The sequence below is a fragment of the Bombus vosnesenskii genome, unplaced genomic scaffold (assembly GCF_011952255.1).
Source record: "Bombus vosnesenskii isolate JDL3184/JDL3185 unplaced genomic scaffold, Bvos_JDL3184-5_v1.1 scf7180000013340, whole genome shotgun sequence".
Taxonomy (NCBI): Eukaryota; Metazoa; Arthropoda; class Insecta; order Hymenoptera; family Apidae; genus Bombus; species Bombus vosnesenskii.
The window spans coordinates 1,166,374-1,190,722 of NW_022882977.1; the positions used below are offsets into that span (position 1 = coordinate 1,166,374).

At 34.3% G+C, this 24,349-nt stretch overlaps 2 protein-coding genes across 6 annotated transcripts in view; one reads left to right on the plus strand and one right to left on the minus strand.

Moving 5' to 3' along the window:
* The window catches only part of LOC117236222 (V-type proton ATPase 116 kDa subunit a), a 53,449-nt gene extending 51,285 nt beyond the window's left edge, over positions 1–2,164 (plus strand). For all 3 annotated transcript variants that reach the window (XM_033498967.1, XM_033498966.1, XM_033498968.1), the window contains exon 14: positions 536–2,164. In XM_033498967.1, the coding sequence (XP_033354858.1) occupies positions 536–632 (97 nt within the window). In that variant the 3' untranslated portion in view covers positions 633–2,164. The remainder of the gene's footprint in view (positions 1–535) is intronic.
* On the minus strand, positions 2,110–23,998 carry LOC117236223 (organic cation transporter protein). 3 transcript variants are annotated; one of them, XM_033498970.1, is made up of 3 exons: positions 23,841–23,998; positions 16,130–16,310; positions 2,110–11,331 (listed from the first exon to the last, which is right to left on the minus strand). In XM_033498970.1, exon 3 carries the CDS (start codon positions 10,724–10,726, stop codon positions 9,014–9,016), a length of 1,713 nt encoding a protein of 570 aa, XP_033354861.1. In that variant the 5' UTR covers positions 10,727–11,331; positions 16,130–16,310; positions 23,841–23,998; the 3' UTR covers positions 2,110–9,013. The 3 variants fall into 3 exon arrangements, with proteins under 3 accessions (XP_033354861.1, XP_033354860.1, XP_033354862.1); XM_033498969.1 differs by having other exon boundaries at positions 16,130–16,499; XM_033498971.1 differs by lacking the exon at positions 16,130–16,310.
* Positions 23,999–24,349: the final 351 nt, after the last annotated feature.

A 24,349-nucleotide genomic window follows, 5' to 3' on the forward strand; every position in this document is an offset into this window, starting at 1 on the left:
AGCAACCAAGAAACCAGAAAACAACGAACCGATAACCGTTAATTAACGTTCCCAAGTATTCCGGTTTTTTAGTCGATCACTGTCTAACAACGATACGCGAGTTATAGTAGTAGAATGTATAGAAAGACGAAAAAATAACGATGAAAAGCAATATCTGTATCGTCATCTCACTAACCTTGAAACGCGACTCGTCCTTTGTCTTTTCATCCATTTTAGTCGTTTCGAATAATTATTGCTTGAATTAATCGGAATAGGAACTAATTGGTAGTAGGAGACAGAGGAATGGGGGTCAGGCAACTGCAACTCTGCTAGCTGAGTAATGATTTTAACCAGCTAGCTGTTTTCCACGAGTATCGCCACTTGCATCTTCCTTTCTCATTCTTTTGAGCAACGTAAATGTCTCGAACAGATACAATATATTTTCTCAATCATTCGTGCACTTACGGTAGAAATCTTTTACGAATGTGCCATGTATGTATGCAGGACGATAATATCAATAATAATAATAATAATAGTGATAATTTTCTTTTTTCAGGGTAGAGTTTATGAGCAAATTCTACGATGGCCAGGGTTATCCCTTTCAGCCATTCTGTTTCAAAACTATCTTAGATGCGGAAGAATCCGAAGACTAATATCGGACCACTGCTGTGATCCTCGGCAATAACAATTATAATTAGACATACATATCCATCGTGTTAAACGGAAAGACTTGTTTTTATTTTATGTATATAACCAGTTCAGCAGTATCGAATGAAATACAGCGGAAAGATGTGTCTGTTTTAGGAAATTTCTATCAGTATGTTTGAGAGCATTCTCAGATTAACCGATTGATCGCGATTTAAATGATACATCAATCGTCGTAGGAACAACGTTTAATCCAAAATAGATAGCCCGTATCGTTTCCTATTTAATCGTAAACGAATTGGACAACAGTATTGCGACATGTCTAACGTCATTTACCATTTTCCGATTCTTTTTCGAAGCTTGCATCGTGTATCGAACGTAAATATATAGTATATAATACGCATATAGTATATATGTACCATGTAGGTACTCGGTGTACGTTGGAAAATCAATTTCGAGAAACGTATTTCAATAATACGATAAATTATGCTGTAAATTCTGATAGAACGAAACCCGAAGAGATAACGGAAGAATTTCAATGGATCGGTAGGTACCGATTAATAAAACGCAAAAATTAATCGAATTAAATTGACGGAATTTTTTTGAAAATTCCGCTAAAAAGAGGAATATCTATATCGTGCTTTCTCTTCGTAAATTCTCTAAAAAGTCTAATAACATCGAACACGTAAATTCGTCGCTAGAAACTGAAGGCGGTCGTTGGATGAAACAGATTTCTTAGTTCGAGTAACATGTAATTTCATTCGTGTTTTTGTTAGATCACAGCACGTTAAGTATTAGCTGTTACGTTTCGTATACGATCCATCTATACTTGTATAATTAAGAAATAATTTATTTGTCTTATTTCTTCGTAAATATGTATCCTTCGTGAAAAATTGAAAATACCTGTACTTGTACGTAGTAGGTGCCGCGGCGTTCTTTAAATAATTTTTACAGCATTCTGCTAAATAGGATATATACGGTGGCGAAAGTTTATCGATCGACCTTATTCACGAATCTATCAATCAGTCCCAGTATTTTTAAAAAAGAGAAATATCAAGTCAAGTTTTCCTATTAAAAATATTTTTTCTATTTTCTTATTAACGCGACAGAAGGTAGTCGAAGAAAATCGTAGACGAGATAAAGAGAGTAATTTTTCGAAATTCTACGTCAAGGTAATTCGGAAGAGAAATTCGTCTTGGATCAACTAAGCATATCGTTGATCGGTAAATCGGTACACGTCTCGTTCATTCCATTGTTCATTGTCAAAATATGACGAAACGGTAAAAATATCGCGTAACGTAATACAATATCCAGCATACTATCTATATTCGCATAATATTATTATGCTAGGAGTATATATAAGCGGAGAGAAAAGTTGAAATCTGAGAAGGATGGCGGGAATGTACATTCTATGTTACTAGAGTACAAATTGTTGAGAGTGATTGCGAGAAGTATTGACCCTGCAACTAATAAGAAATGCCGATCGTTAGAGATACATCCAATATATTGTAGGTATTAATATCCAATGTATCCAATATAACGTAAAAAAAGAAGAAAAAAGCGATGCAAATATATATATTTTACCAATATTACGATCTTACATTCATTTCGTTTCTGCGCATTCTCTTTTATTTTCCTGCGCGCAAAGCAAATGCCACTCGTATTTGTTCATCGTAGCTCGCGTGTAGCCACTTTTCACGAATGTATTACGCGTGTCGAAATATATGGAAATTTTGTCTGAAAACTGGCAATGTAAGTTTGTCAGAAGATGCAAGCTTACTATTACTTTTCGCAGAGATGACAAACATTTAAACAGTCGATTACTCGTCATAATAATATTCATAATACTATTAATAATAATATTCATCTATGTGTTTGCTGTCGATATCTATTTTGTAATTTCTACACACGATATTCATAGGTTCTTCAATTTTTCACTTTTTCCCCATATAATCGAGATAGTCGTCTGTAAATAGTTTCATTCTATCGTAGTCCCGCAGGTTTTTATATCTCGATCTTGTTTCAGGATAATAACTATTCTTCCTATATTTTTTTCTTTCTATAAGATAGCTGCCCCGTGTGTAACACCGCCTAGGCATCGAGCATTTAAATTTAAATAATAAATAAATCAACGCAACTTTCACTATCATAGATAGTTAGGCGTACAATTTAGAAAACGTATTTTTCATCGATGTAAAAATTCCCAGTTGCAGCATCGTACGATAATTGACCTATACTTGACGCCAAACGCTTGGATTTGGACCGATTAAACGATTTCTTTTTACAAAACTAGCATTTTATTATTATTACTTACAATTAACTCTAATTCTTCGATTATCATCACAGACACATCAATTTGCGAAAGTATCTGCGGTCTAGCGATCGATTAATTAAATTTTCCCGAAGAAAGAAATAGCAACTTTCGTAGACACGTATATTTACCACTGCAGTGGCACACACTTAAATCGTAGGAATTTTAATTCAAGAAATTCAAAAATTCGATGTTTGTAACGACGGGTATCATTGTCATTTGCTTGTCAGTGTAAGGACTTTTCAGCAACTTCAGTTCGAATTTAGACGCGCTTTCGATAGACGTTAAGAAAAATATTCAAAGAGATGTCACTCCTGCTGATTGTTACTTCCAAAATTATTATTATTTCGTCAAACTATATAACACTGCTTTCTAGCAACTTGTTTCGATAAAACCAATCGAACCTTTCGCTGTTAACTTGAAACTCTACACGACGATTCTGCTAACAAAAGGAAATACAGAAAGTTGAGATTACGTATTGAATACATTCGTATTGCGTGTTTAATATTTCGGGCGTTCCTTTATTTCGAAAATTCCGAAAAGAAATTGATATCTCGAGCCCTTATAATCGATAGAAGCGACGAGTACTAACGTTCCAGTTAAAGAACACTTTTAACAATTTCAGGAGAAAATAGGTAAATTTTGTGCGTAAACCATCGCGTATTAAAAATACTCTCGCCTTTGTATTTTATTAACTCGAGTTATTTAAACAAGTTCTTACGAGTTATTTTTCATTACATTAGCACGTCATATACACTCGGTTTTGGTAGTAAATCGCGCGAGAATCTCAGATACGCGACAGTTTAGTTATTTGTTACATAAAAAAGTAAGACGGTAACGTTTTTGTATCGAAAAAAAAGATAATAGGTAGATATAAGAAGATTGTAGGAAGAATACGTAGAGCTTTCGACTTTTTTACATTAAATTTAGTACGTTGTTTGGTTTAAAAATGTAGTGCCTTGTCGTCGATCAATCTCGTGTTACCAAAGCTTTCATATTTGATTTTAGTGCTATGTATTCAAATATTCAAATACCGAAGGTATCGGAGTATCGCTTGCCTCACCAATGAACACGTTTGGTTTGCAGAACATTTACTCGACTTACGAATTATTAGCAAGAAATATAAAGTCTTCGATTAAGTCGTGTTAAAATTCTTTTGTTTAGTTGTATAGACGGTAACATGGAAATCAGACAAAATGCAAACAACGAAATTGTACTCCCTAATTATCATGTTTTTCTCCTTTCCAATTAAATGTCTTTTCTTTTTCTTACAAATTGATATGTGGGAAAGGAACGTGCCGTTAAATGCGACATTAAAAATTGAAACGTGATATTCGGTGTTTGTATTTTGTTCTTTACACGTTCTCGACGTAGATATAATCGTTTTAACTATGCAAAATATACAAATCTTGGACGTTTAAAAAATTCTATTACTGCGTATACTTTCCGATGTTTAAAGCTAAATTTCAAAGATTGTCGTCTACTTTATACGTACTACGTATGTATTTCGATTCGACGAATAGCTGAAAATTCGTAAAATCGATAAAAGTCACTGATTTGATGAGAAGGTCCTAGAAACGTTCAGTCTTGCCAGTTCAAGTTTGTTAACGGATGCGCAACAAATACCTAGGTGTATAATATTTTTAATATACATGTTAAACGTTTACGTTTACTTTCGCGTTTACTTTCAAACAACAAATATGGAAGAAACTTACGAAGGCGCTGATATGCAGTTCTTTGCAGTAGGTTTGCCGTGCACGCTTCGCACCCTAATCCACGTAGGTTGCACGTAAATACACGCGTCTCTCGATTTACGCGCCATTCTTTTCACGCGGTAAAGTATAACTTACGCGATTTACGCGGTAGTTTTTAACACGTTCGCGCCTTACGCACTTAATGCGATATCTTATAAAAAATGTTAACTATTGTTAAACAAAATAGTAAAAAAAAAAGCAATGGACACTATGAACGAAATGTTGTGAATGTTATGTTTGTAGGTTACATGTTTGAATAATATGAAACCGTTATCGATATGTTGGATGTAATATTGATCGCCCGGAAAGTTCGTTCCGATTTTTAAGCAATTTAATAAAATAATAAATTTTCTTTAGCACCAGTATCCATCCGGCAAATTATTTTCAAGCGTTTCACGCTAGAAAAACGTTACTAAAAGTATTTTTAAATATGCTCGTTGATCTTTAATTAAATACTACGCTGGTTAAATGCTGCTCCGGGAGGTCCGTACCGATTTTTTAAGGAATTTGGTGGAAATAAAATATCGTACTGAATAGTTTTTCGTTGGAAAACCTGAGAAGTTCCGGAAGGATGGAAGGTGGAAGAGAATCGCACCTATATAGATCGATAAATGTATATCGAATCGAAATCGAAACGAACTTTCCGGGCGATGTTTTGAATCTTTTCAAAATACGCGGCAAAAATACGCGGCAATTCAAACTGTATGCTTGTCAGAGAGTAACGCCCTCGGTGTGTTAATTCAAGCGGCCGGAGAATATATTTTCCCACAAGTCTTAAAAGCAACAAGTATAATACATACAGTAACTTATTCGGCGATGTTGAAACGCGTCAGTGCTGTGTAAAACAAGGATGAAAGCTCATTACGTTGCGCTAGTAATCATATGTGTATATATTTCTTCTTTCGTGACTATTTACGAAATAGACTTTATTTACGCGATTTTCGGTCGCTTAAAACGAATGCTCTGCGTAAATTGAGAGACGGTTGCACTTACATAAGTATGTACGTATGTATATATGCAGATTTTTAGATAACGCAAAGATGGAGATGTAGCTAGAGATGGAAAGAAACGTGACGAGATAACACAGCGGCAAGCGAAACACTGCTCACTCTGTCACGGGATGTTACATTCTTTTGTTTGTATATGCAACGCTTGCGGCCAATACGCGTGCTTAAATTTACGACGTAAGCGTTGAGTCTGCGAAAAAGAGCCAATCAGGACCACGCACCTTCCACAGCACCTTGCTTTCCATCTCTGTGCGTATACCCAAGTATTTATATACGTACATGTAAGTTTTCACGATATTCTTCTAATGTATAAATATATTTTTTACATAAGTTACAAATTTTATAAAAAGCATATTTCTATAAAGTATCGTAAATATTTTAACCGGTTAGCTGTTACGATCTCTTTAAAAAGTGTGTAGCACTTAAAATGTGTGGGGAAACAGTAAGCGATAACGAGTATACTCATCAAACACGGAGTATGTGTGCCTGTTGTAACACAGAATTAACTTATAATGATATGAATGTTTTATTTTTTAATTTCATCACCGCAATTTACTGCGATTACTAAATTGTAATTTAAACAGCATATTGTAAGTACCTTTTATGCATGACAAGTATACTCGTCGCAACACAAACGATTGCCATTTCTTTATGACGAGTATACTCGTCAAAAACAGCTAACTGACTAAATAGATTATTTTACATAGATTTAGAGGCGGGCTGGAAATTAAAAGACAGAAGTTTCGAAAAAAATGTTCATGCTTTAAGGTTAGAACGCGTATAGTTTAGAATACAGAAATTAATCGTATAGGGAAAATTATTTGTTGGTATACCGATGGTCTACAGACTATAGACTATAGACTATAATATATAGACTATAGGCTATAATATAGCGTTGCAATATTATGTCTCTGGACATAATTGGTGGAAAATCAGGACTCCTTGGCGACGACAAATACATATCGCGTAAAGTGTAGAACGTAAAGGTCTCGATTGTATATTTTCTATAACTCGGAGAAAGACATCACACAGTTTGAACAGAACAGAAAGAAACTTGTCGATATGCACTAGATGAAAATGCCGTAGGATTATTATACGATACAATTTTCTATCGAACGAAAGATAATTTCAAGCATTTTAATCGAACGTCACAACTATGTACGTATTAAAATTTTCTAAACGAGCCAATTTTCTAAAAATAAAATTTGTTAAGACGAATAAAAATTCTGAGAAGCTCGATTTACAATCTCGACCGAATGTTTAACACTAATCTTACGAGGTCCGGTCAAACGACCGGTTTCGAAATTTAATCTCATCGTTATTTCCCTCGTTCACCTAACTTTATGTAATTATCCCTATATTATCCGATTAATCGATTTCTCAATTTTTGTTAATATAAGAATTCACATAAAGTTAGACGAATGAAAGAAATAACAATGAATCTACGATTTTAAATTAGATTTTGAAACCGGTCATATGAAATGGGCCTGGTAAGGTTAGTGTTACCAACCTGCTGCATCGATCGATGCGTCTGTAAAGAAGGATCGAATATAAAAAGAAAAATCACTATCCAAGGTTTCTTGAATGATCGACATTAATGCTGGCAAACATAACCGCATTTGATCGTAAACTGCACAGTTACCGTAAACAGGTGGCCATAATCGGACGATTCGTCGACTTCTATTCGTTCATGGGAAATTTAAAGGAAGCAAAATGTTCGAGATGCATATATGGACGTATACGCATATACATATATGTAATAGGTAAAAAGGTTTAACTTAAAAAGACTTAACTTGTAGTTTTCGATGTGTCCCAACCTAAGAAACGAGTTTTAAAATGCAGCACCTACTGGTTCAAAAGTTACGCGTTCGTACTTGTATAAAATCGAGCATTTTTAGCGTATTTAACCGGTTACTTTGACGCCATATTGGCTTCTAGCCACGATTCGAGCAATGAGTGACATCGTTGCTTGTAAATAAATGTCATCACACACACACACGCACACACACAACTATATCTGTGTATATGTATATACGTATATCTCTATGATTACGCCAGTCAAACCAATTTGCAGCAACTTCGGTTCCGCGTTCGTCCGCGCAACCAATCGAATGACGGCTAAAAGCCAATATGGCGTCAAAGTAATCCGTCAAGTGCGCTAAAAATGTTCAACTTTAAACGGAGAATTTATCGCGTGGAAAGCTGCAAGATGGAAAGAAAGATTCGATAATTATAAATAAATAAATGAAAGTTTATTTCGGAAAAATGTATAGGATATTCAAGGCAGAGAGTAGCTACTTGTGAAAGTTTCTAATAGACTAAAATTACACGATACGTATATAGTCGGTTGAAACGTACAGGGTGCAGCCGAATAACACGTACGAGCGGATACGAAGTGATTCCTTATGAAAAAATAAGAACACAATATGGAATAAAATTTTTTCATTTAAGGCTAGATTTACAAGAAAATCGAGTTTTTAAATTTATCAAGCATATTTTAACCTGGCTAATTCCGGACTAGACAGGGTCAAATAATCGACAGCAGGTCATTTTACGCTTGAAAATAAGTGGAAAACGCAGAATGAAATATTTCCTCGAGGCGCTTTGTTTCCGAGAAAATAAATTTGAAAAATTATCATACGCGTGTAAGTACTAGATCGATTCTTAACTAAACATGTTCGAACTCTGTTCTTTTGAAAATATAACCTTGAACAGACAAGTTTTATTTTATATCTTCTACTTACTTTCGCTTCTATCGATAACATCTTATCGATCGGTTACTCATACCAGTCGGTAATTAGTCATGTTCAAGTATACTTGGTAAATTTCCAAACTCAATTTTCTCGAAAACTAAGCCTTCAATGAACAAATTTTATTCTATATTTCGTTCTTATTCTTTCATAATGAATCACCTCGTGCTCGCTTGTACATGTTACTCGGCCGTACTCTACACGTATACGAGTTTATCGAAAATTAGTAAACTTCGATTGCTACGAATACTGTGGTGAACCAATGTAGCACGCAAATACACGTACGTATATCGATATTTAATGGATCAATGGCTTAATAAGGATTATTTTACGATGGTCGCGACAAGTTGAAAATTTACCGGTAAAACTTTCTTCCATATTTAGCGATTAGAATCGTATAGGATTAGGAAAATAATTCAATCGCGATATGTACTCTCGCTCGAGTTTTACCTGCTCATAGTCCAGTCGAGTTAAGCGTAAAACGGTCAATCGAGAAAAAAATCGACGATAGTAGGAATGTTTTTGAAGATTTTTATAAGAATAAAAAAGAACGGCAGCGGATGCTCTCTAGTGGGAATTTTCCTTGGGGCTTCCTCCTTCATTCAGCTTCTCCTTCTCGTCTGTGTCGACGGTGAGTTGCGTAAGTTGTGTAGCTTCGTAAGCGGCGCTGGTTTTTCTGCCCGAGCGCAAATACATAGCGAAACAGGTGTCGTGTTTGCCAAAATTCTCACCGTCCTCGATCGTTTCAGGCATCGGCTGATTCACAGTTTCCGGCAGATACAACGATAAGAAACCAGATACCAGGGCGACGAAACCGAAGAGTACCGCAGGCACTTTGGGATTCAGAGAGTCCAACAGCATTATCAACGGTGTAAGAGCTCCGCTGAAACGAGCGCACATAGAGCCTATTCCCAAGGCGGTATTTCTTACTACCGTAGGGAACAGTTCGGCCGTGTAGTTGTAAATAACCGCGAACGAGCCAGCTATGCAAGCTTTGCCGAACAGGACGATGGTCACGATTATGGTGGCAGCTGTATCAGTACCAGTCGGGATGCTGGAGGCGATTATACAGCACACACCGCCGATCAACATGAACGTACTGACCAGGCATCTTCTTCCAGTACGGTCCATTAGGAAGCACATTAGCAAGTACGAAGGTAATTCCACCAAACCGCTGAGGAACAGCATCAGAAATGGATTTCCAACGAGATTTCCTGCATTCAATGACAGCCCATAATAGACGATGGAATTGGCGAACCAATTCAGACATACGTTCAACGTTTTCTTCCGGAGATTCGGAGTCTTGAAGAGATCCAGGGCTCCGTAAGAACCTTGTTCCTCTTGATCCATCTGCCGTATCTTCCCTTCGCTGATCAATTTCCCCGTATCTATATCTACGTTGTTGCCATTCATCTTCAGACCTTTTCGTATGATAGTCAGCGCTTCGCTGACGCGACCTTGGGCCCACAGCCAACGTGGAGATTCGTCCATGAGCCACCAGTGGCCGATGAGAAGCACGCTGTGAAGCCCGTAGACGATTTGCAGCCACGTTCTGTCCTTGATCACGGCACCCCAAACGGCTACTAACATGAACCCAACGGCGAACGCCAGTTGAAACATTATTCCGCAAACGGTCCTCTTTGTTGCTCCGACCAGTTCCATCGTCAGGACGAATCCTGTTATGTAAGCGCCAGCCGAACCGAAGATACCGTATAGAAATCTAAGGATGAGGAAAAGGTAGTATTTGTTCACCAAAGCTACGGTCACTCCGAAAACAAGTTGGGCAACAGCAGACACGTAGAATATTATTTTTCTGCCGTACTTGTCGGCCAAACTGCCCAGCGTTACGGCTCCGATAAACACACCGAACATGTAGCAAGACTGCGCTGCTGCGCCCATCCATCGCTGCGAGCAAACGAAATTCCATTCCATTCCGCGCGACGATTGGAAGTACTCCGTGTCATAGGTCCACGAATCGCACTCCTTCGTAACGTTGTTCGCGTCCAAATAGTGGCACGCGTCCACCGCTCGGGGAACGTCGTCGAACGCGATAGAGGAGTTCCATGTTGAAGATGTGAAATTGAACGATTCTGTCGGAAACGTGGACCGAGGAACGTTACACGTATGCGGTGGCACTGCAGCGACTGTGAGTAAGGTGAGCATATGCAGACCGGCTGTCAATGCGCCGAGAATGTGCAAGCAGAATTGCCAGCATTGGTATTTACCAAATTCGCCAAGATGCATCATCAGCTCCTCGAGATTTTTATCTACGCTCGCCATCTTTCGTCTTTCGTCTTGGTAAACTTGTTTCTCCAATCGTCTTCTCGTTAGCCGACCTCTCTGTCTAACCGCGATTCGCGTTAAAATCGCCTTGATTTTATTTCTTTCCCAATGTCCATCAGCTTTTAAGTATCTGCCCTTTCAGCATTTCCAATTCATTGCTAAGGCGTGATCAACATATCGTTTAACGATCTAATTTCGCTAAATTTCGCTGTTTTTCTCTTTCGCTATTTCGATATTCTCGCAATGTTCCTTTTTGCAAATCCTTTCTTCCGTTTGGAAAATATTTCACTCGGCCACCGACTGGTTAGTTAGTTGAAACGAGACGGGACGAATTCAGTACAGAGTGAAAAGTAACGTAACAGCGTGGACTGCGTATGAACTGCACTGTTCTAATGCCCACGGAGAACTGGATAACCGACTAGAATTACCAGCGTGAACAGCCGCTGAACGGATTCGTCGCATCCGGAGAATGCGTTGCACTGGTTTTTTTGCAAAATTCAGGACTCTCTTGGCACCGTTACCACCTATTTTCCTCCTTACGCGCTTCACCTGATGTCGATTCCGTGAATTTTACGTCGTAACAACATCTGCCACAGATTGCTCTGAAAATAAATGCGAAATAAATTCGTATGCGTAATTATTACGTTTGAAACGCGCCTTTACATGCGAGTAATACGTGGTATGATTTCATAATCGTTTTAGAAAATCGATAATTAGTTATAATTAGGTATAATTAAATTATCGATAACCGATCGATGACGGAGCGAGTATTCTGAAAATAAATGCCACATAAATAGGCATAAGTTTGAAGGTTTGACAACTACACGTTCGAACGTACACTTTTAGGATCAGATTTCGCTCTATAATCCTTCTAGAAAATTACAGATTTAAAGGGAGATTTGTCTTTTACTGAGTCAATAATCGAAATATAATCTAATATGCAGATAAAATATGTAACTTTCATATAGAGATACGTTAGAAAGTTAACGCGGTACCTACCAACACGAATAGTATTGTTCACTTGTGAAGTTTCCTTTTTTTCTTTAAAATTAGCATCGCGTGTGTATAATCAACATAAATCTGCGAAACTGTATCGTTTCGATTAAATTTTCATTACAGGCTCGAATAAAAAAGAAAGCGATAGAGAAAGTGAACTTTACTGTTTCCTTCGCAACAACTAACTAAAGAAACTGGTCGAAAAGAATGCAAGTCGCCGATCTTAAAAAAGTTATGTCCGAATAATATACATAGTTACGTACGTACTTGCATACATGTATACAATTTTTCGTATTTTTATTCTCGAGCGAAACGCAACACGGGAAAATGCGTATATCGTAAAACCTCTCGCAGCACGTGCTGTATCAGACTGAAAGTTATAGTCTTGATAGTTCGTATGCCCAATGCCTTATCGCTGTTATACCACGTATACCGTATGGATATCGTGGATTTCTGCGGCTACAAGCTACGAGTCGCGAGATCGATTATCTTACCAGTTTCGAAATAATATCATTCGACGATAGCTTTATCCCTTAAATAAACTTCGACGCGTAAATTGTTGGAGCTAAAGGTACTGGCGCGTCACGGTATCCCGTATTGCCTTGTTGGCTATTTCTGAATTCCCATGGCCTTGCTTTCTATCGTGCTTCTGACCTTTTTGCACTCTTTCAGATCTACGTGTACGATAATACACAGAGCGTGTACTCTATTTGCAATTTATTAACTAACGTTCATCTGTGCTGCGCGTATTACATATAGAATACAAAGATAAAGATAACGAAGATTTCGATGAAATACTTTCTCCACAGTGAATCCACGGTTGTCTTTATTTATTATTTATTTTTGTTGTTATTTATTAGTTTTTTTTTTGACGGTATAACTTCTTTTCCATTATGTTATACGTACAACATTTTCATTCACGTATTAAATTAAATTAAGTAATTACGAGTTTAGCTCTTTCTTTATTCATTTTTTACTTTGTTTTATTTTATTTTTAACAAGTAAACGTGACTTACAATCAGAAAACTAATTAAGCATTTTCTGGTAACGATTGTTACTTCATTATTACGAACAGTTGAATTATTATTTAAGTATACATATGTATACGACGAAAGAAACGTGATAAATTGCGCATTTTTCTTTGACTTCGTTTGACAAGAGAGTAATTTTGAAATTCTATATGCTATCATCGATCCTATGAGTGTATTCGTTACTTAATTAATTTATTTTTATTCTCTTATATATTTTCCGATTAAATATATAAGTATACTTACATATGTATGTGTGTCTGGAACTTTCACGAATATTTCATAAATATCGATTCTTATAACGTTGACTATGTTATTGTTTTTAAAATACTGTTTTGAACTGTAAACCATGTAAACTGGAAAAAATCAGAAAATCGACACAAGCGAATTTATCATATTTTTTTCTGTGTCCATAGATATATATGTTATTTCTCGTACGTGTTGTACGTTCAGGGTTAAAGGTTTTTCAGATTTAAGATTTAAGATGAATAATGTTATAACTTTGAGTTAGAGTTATGACGTTACTTAAAGAAGCTATAAAACGAACAATTCGCTAGTAGAATTTGTACTTTTCGAGATTATATTAGGTTGTCCAAAAAGATTCTTTTATTTTAAAGGGAAATAATATTATTTCATTGAATTATGTACCATTTATTTTATTGTAGTAGAACGACGTCATATTATTTTATTTAATTATGTACAATTCACTTTATTGCAGTAGAACAACATTATATTATTTTGTTGAACTATGCACGATTCACTTTATTGTAGTAGAACAACATTATATTATTTTATTGAACTATGTACGATTCGTTTTATTGTAGTGGAACAACATTATATTATTTTATTGAATTATATACAATTCACTTTATTGTAGTGGAACAACATTATATTACTTTATTTAATTATGTACAATTCACTTTATTGTAGTAGAACAACGTCATATTATTTTATTTAATTATGTACAATTTACTTTATTGCAGTAGAACAACATTATATTATTTTATTGAACTATGCACGATTCACTTTATTGTAGTAGAACAACATTATATTATTTTATTGAACTATGTACGATTCGTTTTATTGTATTAGAACAACGTCATATTATTTTATTTAATTATGTACAATTCACTTTATTGCAGTAGAACAACATTATATTATTTTATTGAACTATGCACGATTCACTTTATTGTAGTAGAACAACATTATATTATTTTATTGAATTATGTACAATTCACTTTATTGTAGTAGAACAACGTCATAGTATTTTATTTAATTATGTACAATTCACTTTATTGTAGTAGAACAACATTATATTATTTTATTGAATTACGTACGATTCATTTTATTGTAATAAAACAACGTCATATTATTTTATTTAATTATGTACAATTCACTTTATTGTAGTAGAACAACATGGATCATACATGATTCAATAAAATAATATAAAACAAAAAATATCATGTATCTATTATTTCTTTGCAAAAGGAAAGAAACTTTTAGGACAACCCAATATGATCATGCCTGATGTGACAGATATAAAAGGAGCGTTTAAAATTGGTACTCGTGTACCTATACACTTACCAACTATGGTATTGCACATTTTTTCACCACGTTGGTTATCAACTATGTTGTCCCTTCGCAGTATTGCACTCGCGCTCGCGCGCCTAGGTAATAGCGCAATCAACGAAATATCAATCGATCGTCGCGTTTCGTCGCGTATCGATAAAGTTAGAGGTAGCACAAAGAAATTGATTGTTCGATGGTCGATATATATTCCTTATCAGGATGCAACGAACCTGTCCAATGTTTTCAATTGAACTCGCACGCTAGAAGTGGAAGTGAAACGAATCGAGCGTCGTTTGAATTTTGTATAAATTATCATTTTGATATTATGCGTGTAACATACATTACGGCATTGTTGCGTGTAGCTTCAATATCAAAACTATTGAACTTGTTTACAATCAAAACTCAATGAATTCGATTTTTTATTCTTCGTTGTACCAAAAACGCGTAGCTGCTTTTTCACAAAATATCACAATGTTATTCGAAGAACTTAACTTTCTTTCGACAAACAGAGACCTATATCGTTTCCAGCAAATTTTTATTCTGTTAGAGATAAAAAAAAGGGGCAACTCATTATATTTAGTATTTCACGTTTGTACGGAATTCTTTAGCTTCGCGATTCGTAAAGCAGAGGATGGAAAATGTATTACTACGAAGCAAACTTACGTCGTAGTAGCGTCGTTAGTAGGAGATGGCAAAAATTATTATTTATTATAATAGTATATATTTGATATTTTAACCAGTTAGCTGTTGCGGTCTCTTTGAAAAGTGTATCCAGGATGTGTCGCAAAAAGTAAGCGATGACGAGTATACTCGTCGAGGTATACTCGTACTGAGTAAACACACAGGTAAATGTGATAAAATACAATAAACTGGGCAAATATATTTTCCAATGCTTCCTAGGTAAATTAACAGACAGATACGAGAAAATTCAAATTAGTTTATAACATTAAGTTGATAACAGTAAGTTTTGCAGTTGAACTTGTTGATTGGTCGACCAACTTTCGAAGTTTGTGTTCGTGGAATCGCACAGTTCTCGATAATTTGTTCAACACATTCGGTCCAAAAATTTAATCATAATATACTTATTACGTTATATTTCAATTATTATCGGGTAATACACGGCAAAATATCCATCCAATTTGTAAGGAGATAAGATTGCACAAACAATTGGAGCATACCCAATATAACGGGGAAAACAACCAACTCAGTTTGTAAAAATGAATACATTATACGGAAAATAAAAAGAAAATAATCCAATTTTTCTTCATAAAATGCATAGCAGTTTTACTGGCGATATAATATAGTAAACATACCACTAAATAACGTTCTCATTGCTTCTTACTAAATTTTTATTTTTTTATAATAATTAGAAATATTTTATTTTATACGACGAAACAAAGCTTTTGTTTGACGTGTATACTCGTCAAACGCGTTAAATGGACTTAACGCTAACGCCGAACAAAACCAATGCATTCACATTTTAAAACAAAGCTTCCTCTGTCTGCGATGAATAGAACAAAGCGGTATTAAAACGTTCCTCTATGTGTATATTATTATAAACGTAAAAAACAGACAGGACGATAGAAAATATTAGAAGCGTCTAATAAACCTACTACGATAAATATGAACCACCAACGACAAACTCTTTTATTTTATTCTCTCTCGTAAATCATTGAATATTAGAAGCCAGCATTTCAATTATCTCGTCGAGTTATCGAATGTATAATTGAATATATATACGGCTGTGTATTCGTTTGAAATTGTCGCAACGAAGAAGAGATATTTATCGAAATAAAGAGAAACTTACTTTTTCGAAAGGATTTCGGCCACACGGCTATTGTTTGCGCTAGTTGTTTACTGACACGAATCAAGTCGAATGATGGTCAATTGAACGACGCGCGGCGCTGCGCCGTCACTTTTTCAAGCTCGTTGTCGTGACCCCTTCTCCAATTATGAAACGTCTTCAATTTTAGCCTGGGGATTAATTGCTGGAAAGACGAAGGTACACTGTTTTTGTGGCACGAGTCGCGGCACGGTTGTTGCATCGAGATCGAGATGTATCTTATGACTGACGTGTACGACTTGCCGGCATATACTGGAAATAAACTGGAGCAAACCGTTACGAAAGATTTACGCGTTCCACCACGTGTGATTATTCCGCCTTGCTCCTCGACTACCTACTTTAAACATAGAAATATTTGTCTAGAGCAATTTCTAAGTTTGTCGGGAGAAAGATCGAATGTTGTATCGTAATGTTCCGATCGGAAGAATATTAAATTCCTTATTAACAATATTATATTGTTAATTAATAGTAAATTCGTTATTAATACATCTGTATATCGTAGAGTTGGTAATTGCTAGATACCGAGCTACGGAATACAACCTTCTCTTTACTCTTTGTAGTTGCGTATTTCTATGGCATTATCGTCGAATACCGTAGTTTCTTCGTATTTCTACGTAGCTGTTTTTATGTAAGTTAACATTTTTCGAGATTTAAAATTGTAAATTATTATTTCTTTTATTTCCTTACCATTTTTATTCGTCTCTGAATGATACAGTTGGTAATTGCTAGATACCGAGCTACGGAATTCAACCTTCTCTTTACTCTTTGTAGTTGCGTATTTCTATGGCATTATCGTCGAATACCGTAGTTTCTTCGTATTTCTACGTAGCTGTTTTTATGTAAGTTAACATTTTTCGAGATTTAAAATTGTAAATTATTATTTCTTTTATTTCCTTACCATTTTTATTCGTCTCTGAATGATACAGTTAGTAATTGCTAGATACCGAGCTACGGAATACAACCTTCTCTTTGCTCTCTGTAGTTGCGTATTTCTATGGCATTATCGTCGAATACCGTAGTTTCTTCGTATTTCTACGTAGCTGTTTTTATGTAAGTTAACATTTTTCGAGATTTAAAATTGTAAATTATTATTTCTTTTATTTCCTTATTATTTCTATATAGCTAACATATATAACTGTTTTGGTGTTATATTTGTTGTATTGTCACATGACAAGTCCTTAAAATCGGATATGTAATATACTATAAAGTACATAAATATAAAGAACATAATTGCTAGGTCGCTGGATCTAAAAAAGAAGACGCAACATATGAAAGGACCTACTTAATTGCGAATAGTATGTATCGCGTGTAACGTTGTAAAGTGAGACAGTGAAAGTGAGGTATAATAAACTTTTTGTCATAGCGAATGAAATTCTTATATGCATCTTCTGAGAATCGAAACTGCTTGAATACCTAATTGTTGGAAAATACTTTAAATAAATTCATAAATACATGTTGTTATACTTGCATTCGGCACTTCATATATTTTTATATTAATTATAACGTAACAATAACGTATCGCCTTATAGGACATTTATCTAAACGTTCCAAGTAAAGATTTTCAGACTGCGTTTTGCTGTTTGCTAAATTCCTTGACACGAAAATTAGTTCTCAAATTTGAATGAAACTTTCTATTTCTCGAAATAACAAAAAAGATATCACGTTGCGTGCATTTTATCTTAACTGCTGACGGTTGTGATTTAATTATAATTATCTTTCGATATTACGCGTACTTTGAACGAAATATTTTCAATTATCTTATGACGGATCATAATTTAACATCAATTCCTCTTCGCCTGTTACCAGCCGAACAGATTCCATGTGTTTCGATAACACAGCTAACGTGCAAGTACTTGTAATTTTGGTCGCGATCGTAATCTACTAGTGTAACAGCGTATTCTATAGTAATACTAGTAAGTACAATTTCGATAATAATCACACACGCAGAAATAAACAGGCAAGTATACACGGTGTCGGAGTGGTTCGTCACACAGCCACCGAGTAAACACGAGCAAAACAGCGAATACACTCGTTTCACTCGTAGGCGTAGCAACGTTAGTTACACAAATTCAGATGTCAAACAACAAATGCAAATAGGAGAAAAGATAGCTTGGAAGTAGACAGGAAGAAGAAAAGAAGATAATTACACATTTACAATTACCTCGCCGATTTCCATTTCCATTCTTCATCAGTACGTTGTAAAGATCAACGTTATCAACAACTTTTCCCTATACGTATAACTCTGCTTGGCCTTAGTCTCCGAGATGTTCGATTAGTCAAATGGTTAGAAAGGAAGGATTACGCCATAATTTCTTGCAAACGTGTGGCAATAATTCTCGAAAGGGAAAGTGATTGTTTGCTAGCTATTGTTAGCTATTCATCGTTTATGTAATAATTTAACTTTGCATTAAATAGGCAAGTATACGCCATACCATCACCGTTGATCGAAGCAACGAGCGGTATAGAAATATACGTTAAAAATCTTGCATAATTGCGCGTTATCGATTTAAGTTTTATCATATTGCTATGTTATCAAATCGATGACAGATGCGATTCAAAAATGAGAAAATCTATGTGTGATCGATTAAGTAATTATTACGTGTTATTATATACTACTAAGATGGATGTGAACGTTTTGTAACACTCGAAAGATACGATATTAATTTAGACGTAAAATTAATCGATATTTTGTACCTTCTATATCGATTCGAGGATCAATGTTTCATATGCTTTCATTTTTTCCTTTGTGATAAATACAACGAGTAGCAGTTTAAATATCCAAATGCGTATCCTATTATGTATATTCTTTTTTTCTAATAATTGAAATAAAGAATTTCTAACGATGGACGTTTTCCTTGTGTTACTCTGTTAATGTGACTGTGATTACCGAGCTATTGAATTCACTTCGATACCAAGTAGAAGATATACTAGTAGTTAAAAGTATACACATACGTATGTGGTGATTTTGGTGAAAGATAGAGGTGACCTCGGAAAGATCGAAACCTTTCAATGTGTTTTTAAGAATACTCGAGGAAAAACAATTTAGTATTTTTTCTTCTCTTTTTTAATGTTGAAAAAAAAACGTGGACTTGCAAGTTACGACGAATTATCTTATTTGTGGGGTTAATAAATCTAAAAAGTAGGTACATAATAAGCTTCGGTCGATTGATACTTTTTATTTTCGGCTTCCATACATTAACCTCCGTTAAGCTTCATTTAAATACCTGATAAGATATGCGATTGAATTTCTCAACACTGAATTCTTCGTACGTTAATAATTCGTTGTTCAATTTTGATTTGTATTTTGAAATTGAAAGAACACTGAGCATCTGTCTTAGAATGCTTTAAATAGCATTTTTCTGTTTCTTTAGATCTCTGACTGACATGTTTAAGGACATTTTTATTTTCAATGACAGAGATTAACAAGATCTCTCAATATAAAGTCTATTATATAAAGCAAATATGTAAGAAAATTCGATACGTGTAAAACATTCTACTGTAAAATGTTGTACACATATACATATGTAGGTACACTAAAAATAGTAAAATTCGATATCTGCATAAAATTCTAATATATCGGATATCAATTTTCTTGAAAATTTTAATATAATTTGAATCGATAATAATTTACAGAAATAAAATTTAGCACCTAAGTTCTATATGTTACATCGTATATACATATATATTTGTTTTAAGATTGTCAATAATCGATAAAAACAATTGATTAAAATAAAGAAGATTTTTTAAACTGTGCTACGTATAAATTAAATGAATTTACAGTAAAATGTAAATTACAATAAATCATAAATTACAAATCGAAAAATACGATCGACTGATTAAACGAGCGATTCAACGAATAAATATTTCATAATAATCGCAATAATTTATTGTAATTTGTTACGTAATAATTAGTCTATACACAAATGTTTCACATCTTTTGAATATCTCCTAGAACGTTTAGAAGTATGTATTTGAGATCTATCGATATAGATAGCGGTAAAGTGGTAAGTGATTTGCGACCGCGATAGCAACACGACGCTTTCTATCCTGCGTGTAGTTGTCCAGAAAACAAAACGATTACTATGTTGGTGTGGGTAATCCTGTAAGAAGGCCGTAAGGCCATAGCCACGTATCGAGATTCCAGGATAGTTGTCAAGCAGAGAATATACATATATTTACAAAAGGGGACTGAACGACGAAATCGAATTACCGGATGAAAGCAAAAAGATGTTAACCGATACATAATGCCTGACACTGGCGATATTGCAGCGAGATTGCATCGCATCGTAAAATTAATTTGCCATTTTCTTTAACATTTTATTTAATTTCGATAATATTTTTCATGTTTCACATTAGAATTACTTGATTAATTCTACTAATTTCGTATATTAAAATTATCAATTTTATTTATTTCTAATTAGCTATATACGTACATATATATTACGTACTATGAAGAAACTAAAATAATAATCTTTGGTATCTAAATTTAGCTAATGAAGTCAAATTATATTTGCAAACAATGTTCTCATATTTGTAACAGAATAAAATGTCCTCAAGAAGCATATCGTCTTACAATATTTTAAAGCGAAAATAATAATAGTGGAAATGCAAAATTCTTTTATCAAAACATCTATCAAAACATGGAGCATTTTTTCTATATTTTATATATCTTATGTTCTATATATCTCAAGAAATATTTTGTAAAAATACCGATAATGAAGTGGATCCTTCAAGTTCGAGCAAAGATGTGAAAGAAAATTCAGCTCTTAAACTCCAACGAAAAGTCAAAGTTCTAGCAAAGAAACAGAGTCACCGTCATGTAACCGTCACATGGTCGCCTTATCTTTCTGCTTAGGCCCGGGTCAGACGAGCAAAATGCCAGCTGAGAAGAAGAAAGAGAAACAAAGAAACATCCGTCATTTCGACGCTTGGCTGACCCAGGCTTTACCTCTACTCGTACAGTTCTCTCTCAATTAACAGACTGCAGAAAAATTATTAATTAAGCGATATTATGAAATATTTTTATGTATATGTATCATAAATAAAAATTTTCGATTATTAAACTTGTTTCCTTCGCTATTTACTAATATGTTCTTCAGAAATAGACATTTTAAATATCTTGTATCAAATACGTGTTGAATGTCTGGAACGGATTAATTCAACTTACATTATTTCAAATGAATTGAACTGGTCAAAGTTCAAACAACTGAAAATCGACCCGCCTCCTGGGTCGAACTGTGAACTTAAACTTGGAGAGTTTACTATATGACATGTACATTGTAAATTGTAAGTTATTTTTTACAACTGAGAAACTATGAGGTTGTTCCAATAGAACAAAATGGATCATACATAATTCGATAAAATAATAAAAAACAAAAAATGTTGTGCGTCTATTATTTCCTTATAAAACGAAAGAAACCTTTGGGGCAACCTAATACCATCGAAGTACATTTCGATTGTATGAATCGTCTATTCTCGGAATCTATATTGCATCGTCGCTATCAGCACCAGTTCTTGGAACCGGAATGATTATCATTTTAAAAAATAAACTATCTTAACATTAACTGTGTCGAATTACTATTTCTTGTTACTGATGTATATATTTGTTTCTTTTTCATTCATCTAAAAGAAGATATATATCTACATACGTAAACCTAACCTCAATCTACATACTACAGATGTAATAAATGTTTTTCTTCAAAGTATTTCTTCAAAAATCAATTAATATTTTGCGTAATGTGTATTACATTTCAAGTTACAGTAGTAATACTCTTGTATTCAATACATTTTAAACTTCATTCCTATAGTTGTTAACTAGCTAATTACTTGGTGCACGTTTCATTATTCAAACTTGTTCGATATTATTCGAATAATTCGATCTTCCGAACCACCTCGGTCCCAATTGACTCGGATAATTGACCCTTTACTAGATAATAATTAATAATAATTTTTAAACTAATATATTAATATATAATCAAGCATAAAATGTAGAATTGTCTAAAATGAAATAAGTGGTATAACATTCAATTACTTTATGCCATTTTAAGAGCTTAATATAATAAATATACTTATAGAAAAATTATAAAGAATAATACGTATATTGTAAAAGAATTACACTATAGATAATTATAATTGCAAAATTGGGAATATCAATTATTTATTACAGAAAAATGAAACGGAATTCTACATAACCAAACAAATACACACTTTATTTGAATTAGTTTCATCAGTTATCGGTATTCGTAGAAATGAAAGAAAAGTAAAAAAATTGCTCCAGTAAACTTCAGAACTGATATAAAATTGCTTAAACACTGTAGTTTATTAAAAACAAAAAGAATTGAAGGATCACTCATAAAAAATAATTAGTACAAAATTAGTTCTTAAAATAAATTCCTAGTCGATTAAAACTCGCAAAAATATAAAAAATATTTTCTTTGAAATATACCCAGCTTTATCACTCGACAGGAAACGTTAATTTGTGATAGCAAGCGTAAAAACCGGCCATACAAGCTCTCTATGTAAGTTTATATCCTTTGATGCAATACAAAAAATCCGGCAATGATTCAGATGTCACATAAAATAAAGTTAATTCTGATTAGTATATTATTATATGTATTTTCTTTTCTTTTTAATATTATGTAGTTTTTAAAATATAATTATATAATTTAATCACATTGGGGTTAGGTTGGGGTTAGGTTGGGGTAACCACGGAAAAGATATAAGCTTAGAATAAATAATAAATAAATACACAATTTATAGATATTTTATAGATAACACTAAGCAGGTAATTCTACAAATAGCATCTTGGTTATCTTTTTACTTGATAAAGTATGATCTCTCAATTTGCATAGCAAGTTTGTTCTCTAAGGACGGTTACGAACGAGTTTCGATTAATTTAGTCGACTCATTTGTAGCCGCCGTAAAAGCGGAAATTGAAAAGTTAGATAACCCATAAAATTCTTTACGATTTCCGAACGTGTCAACAAGCCTGTTCTATGCCAAACAAAAGGGGAGGGAGGAGAAGGGAAGAGAACTTGTAACGGGCTGGACTGAAATATCAGATCAGGTACAAATGGTACAACAGTATTTTCTTCTCATCGACTGGAAAAAATCCAACGAATCTGGCATTAAGAGCCTCGCTGTCTTAATGAAAATCGATCTGGGAGAATATTGGATTTTTAAACGGGTCCTCCCGTTCGAACTGTGATTCCGACCGAGCTAATCCAATAAGCTTAAACGGATTTCGAAGTTGCATCGTGAATATACTACAAAATACTGTATCTCTTTTCATCGAACAAATGTCTGTTCAGTGTCAAAGAACTAGCGCTGAGAAGAATATTAAAAAGTAACCACTAGTGTACAGGATAGATTTGTTCGTTAAAACATCGACAAGGGAAAGAGAGAGAGAGAGAGAGAAAGAGAGAGACCTTCATATTGTAACTTAAAACTTCACTAACGAATCAACCTGGTGCCGAAATTCACTATGTAATTCTATTTTATATGTGCATATCGCTGGTAATGTTTATTATCGTGGATCGTCTGCTTTGTTGCGTTCGTAATTCGAGTCGTTCAATCGTTCTCTGGTTTTGATCGCTTATTCGTTATTTCGTTATTTCTTTGTATCGTCAGAGAGGTTACTGAAGTGAAAATTACTGTGAAAATACGTGTTACTTACCGTGGTTTAGGTAAATGGTACAGTTTGAAGAGAAAGATAGCAGAGATCGAAGCACAACAATGATTGACAGCCGAAAGTACAACGTCAGTCTGCCTAACGAATCTAAGTCCTCGAAGCGCTCTGGTGAACGAATCGTGTACTTCTTATTAAAAGATAATGAAGGCATGGCGGTACATGCATGCTAAATAAAAATTTCCTCATGATCTTAGAGATTCAACATAGTATTCGACAAATTTATGACTGATCCTCCTCGGTTGCTGCGGCTTCAGCGTTTCTATGTGGTTAGCTGATATCTTTATTTGTTCATTTGCTATCGTACCTATTGTTATCGTACGAGAAATGATCAAACAACCGATAGATTTTCTCGCGAGTGGTTGCACATTATAATCGTGTTGAACGTGAGAATAATGACAATGTTGTGTATGGAAAAATTGCTCAAATGACCATGACAATAGATGATGTAATATCGTGTAGGATTGTGTTGTTATTGACAGTATGCGAGAATAGTG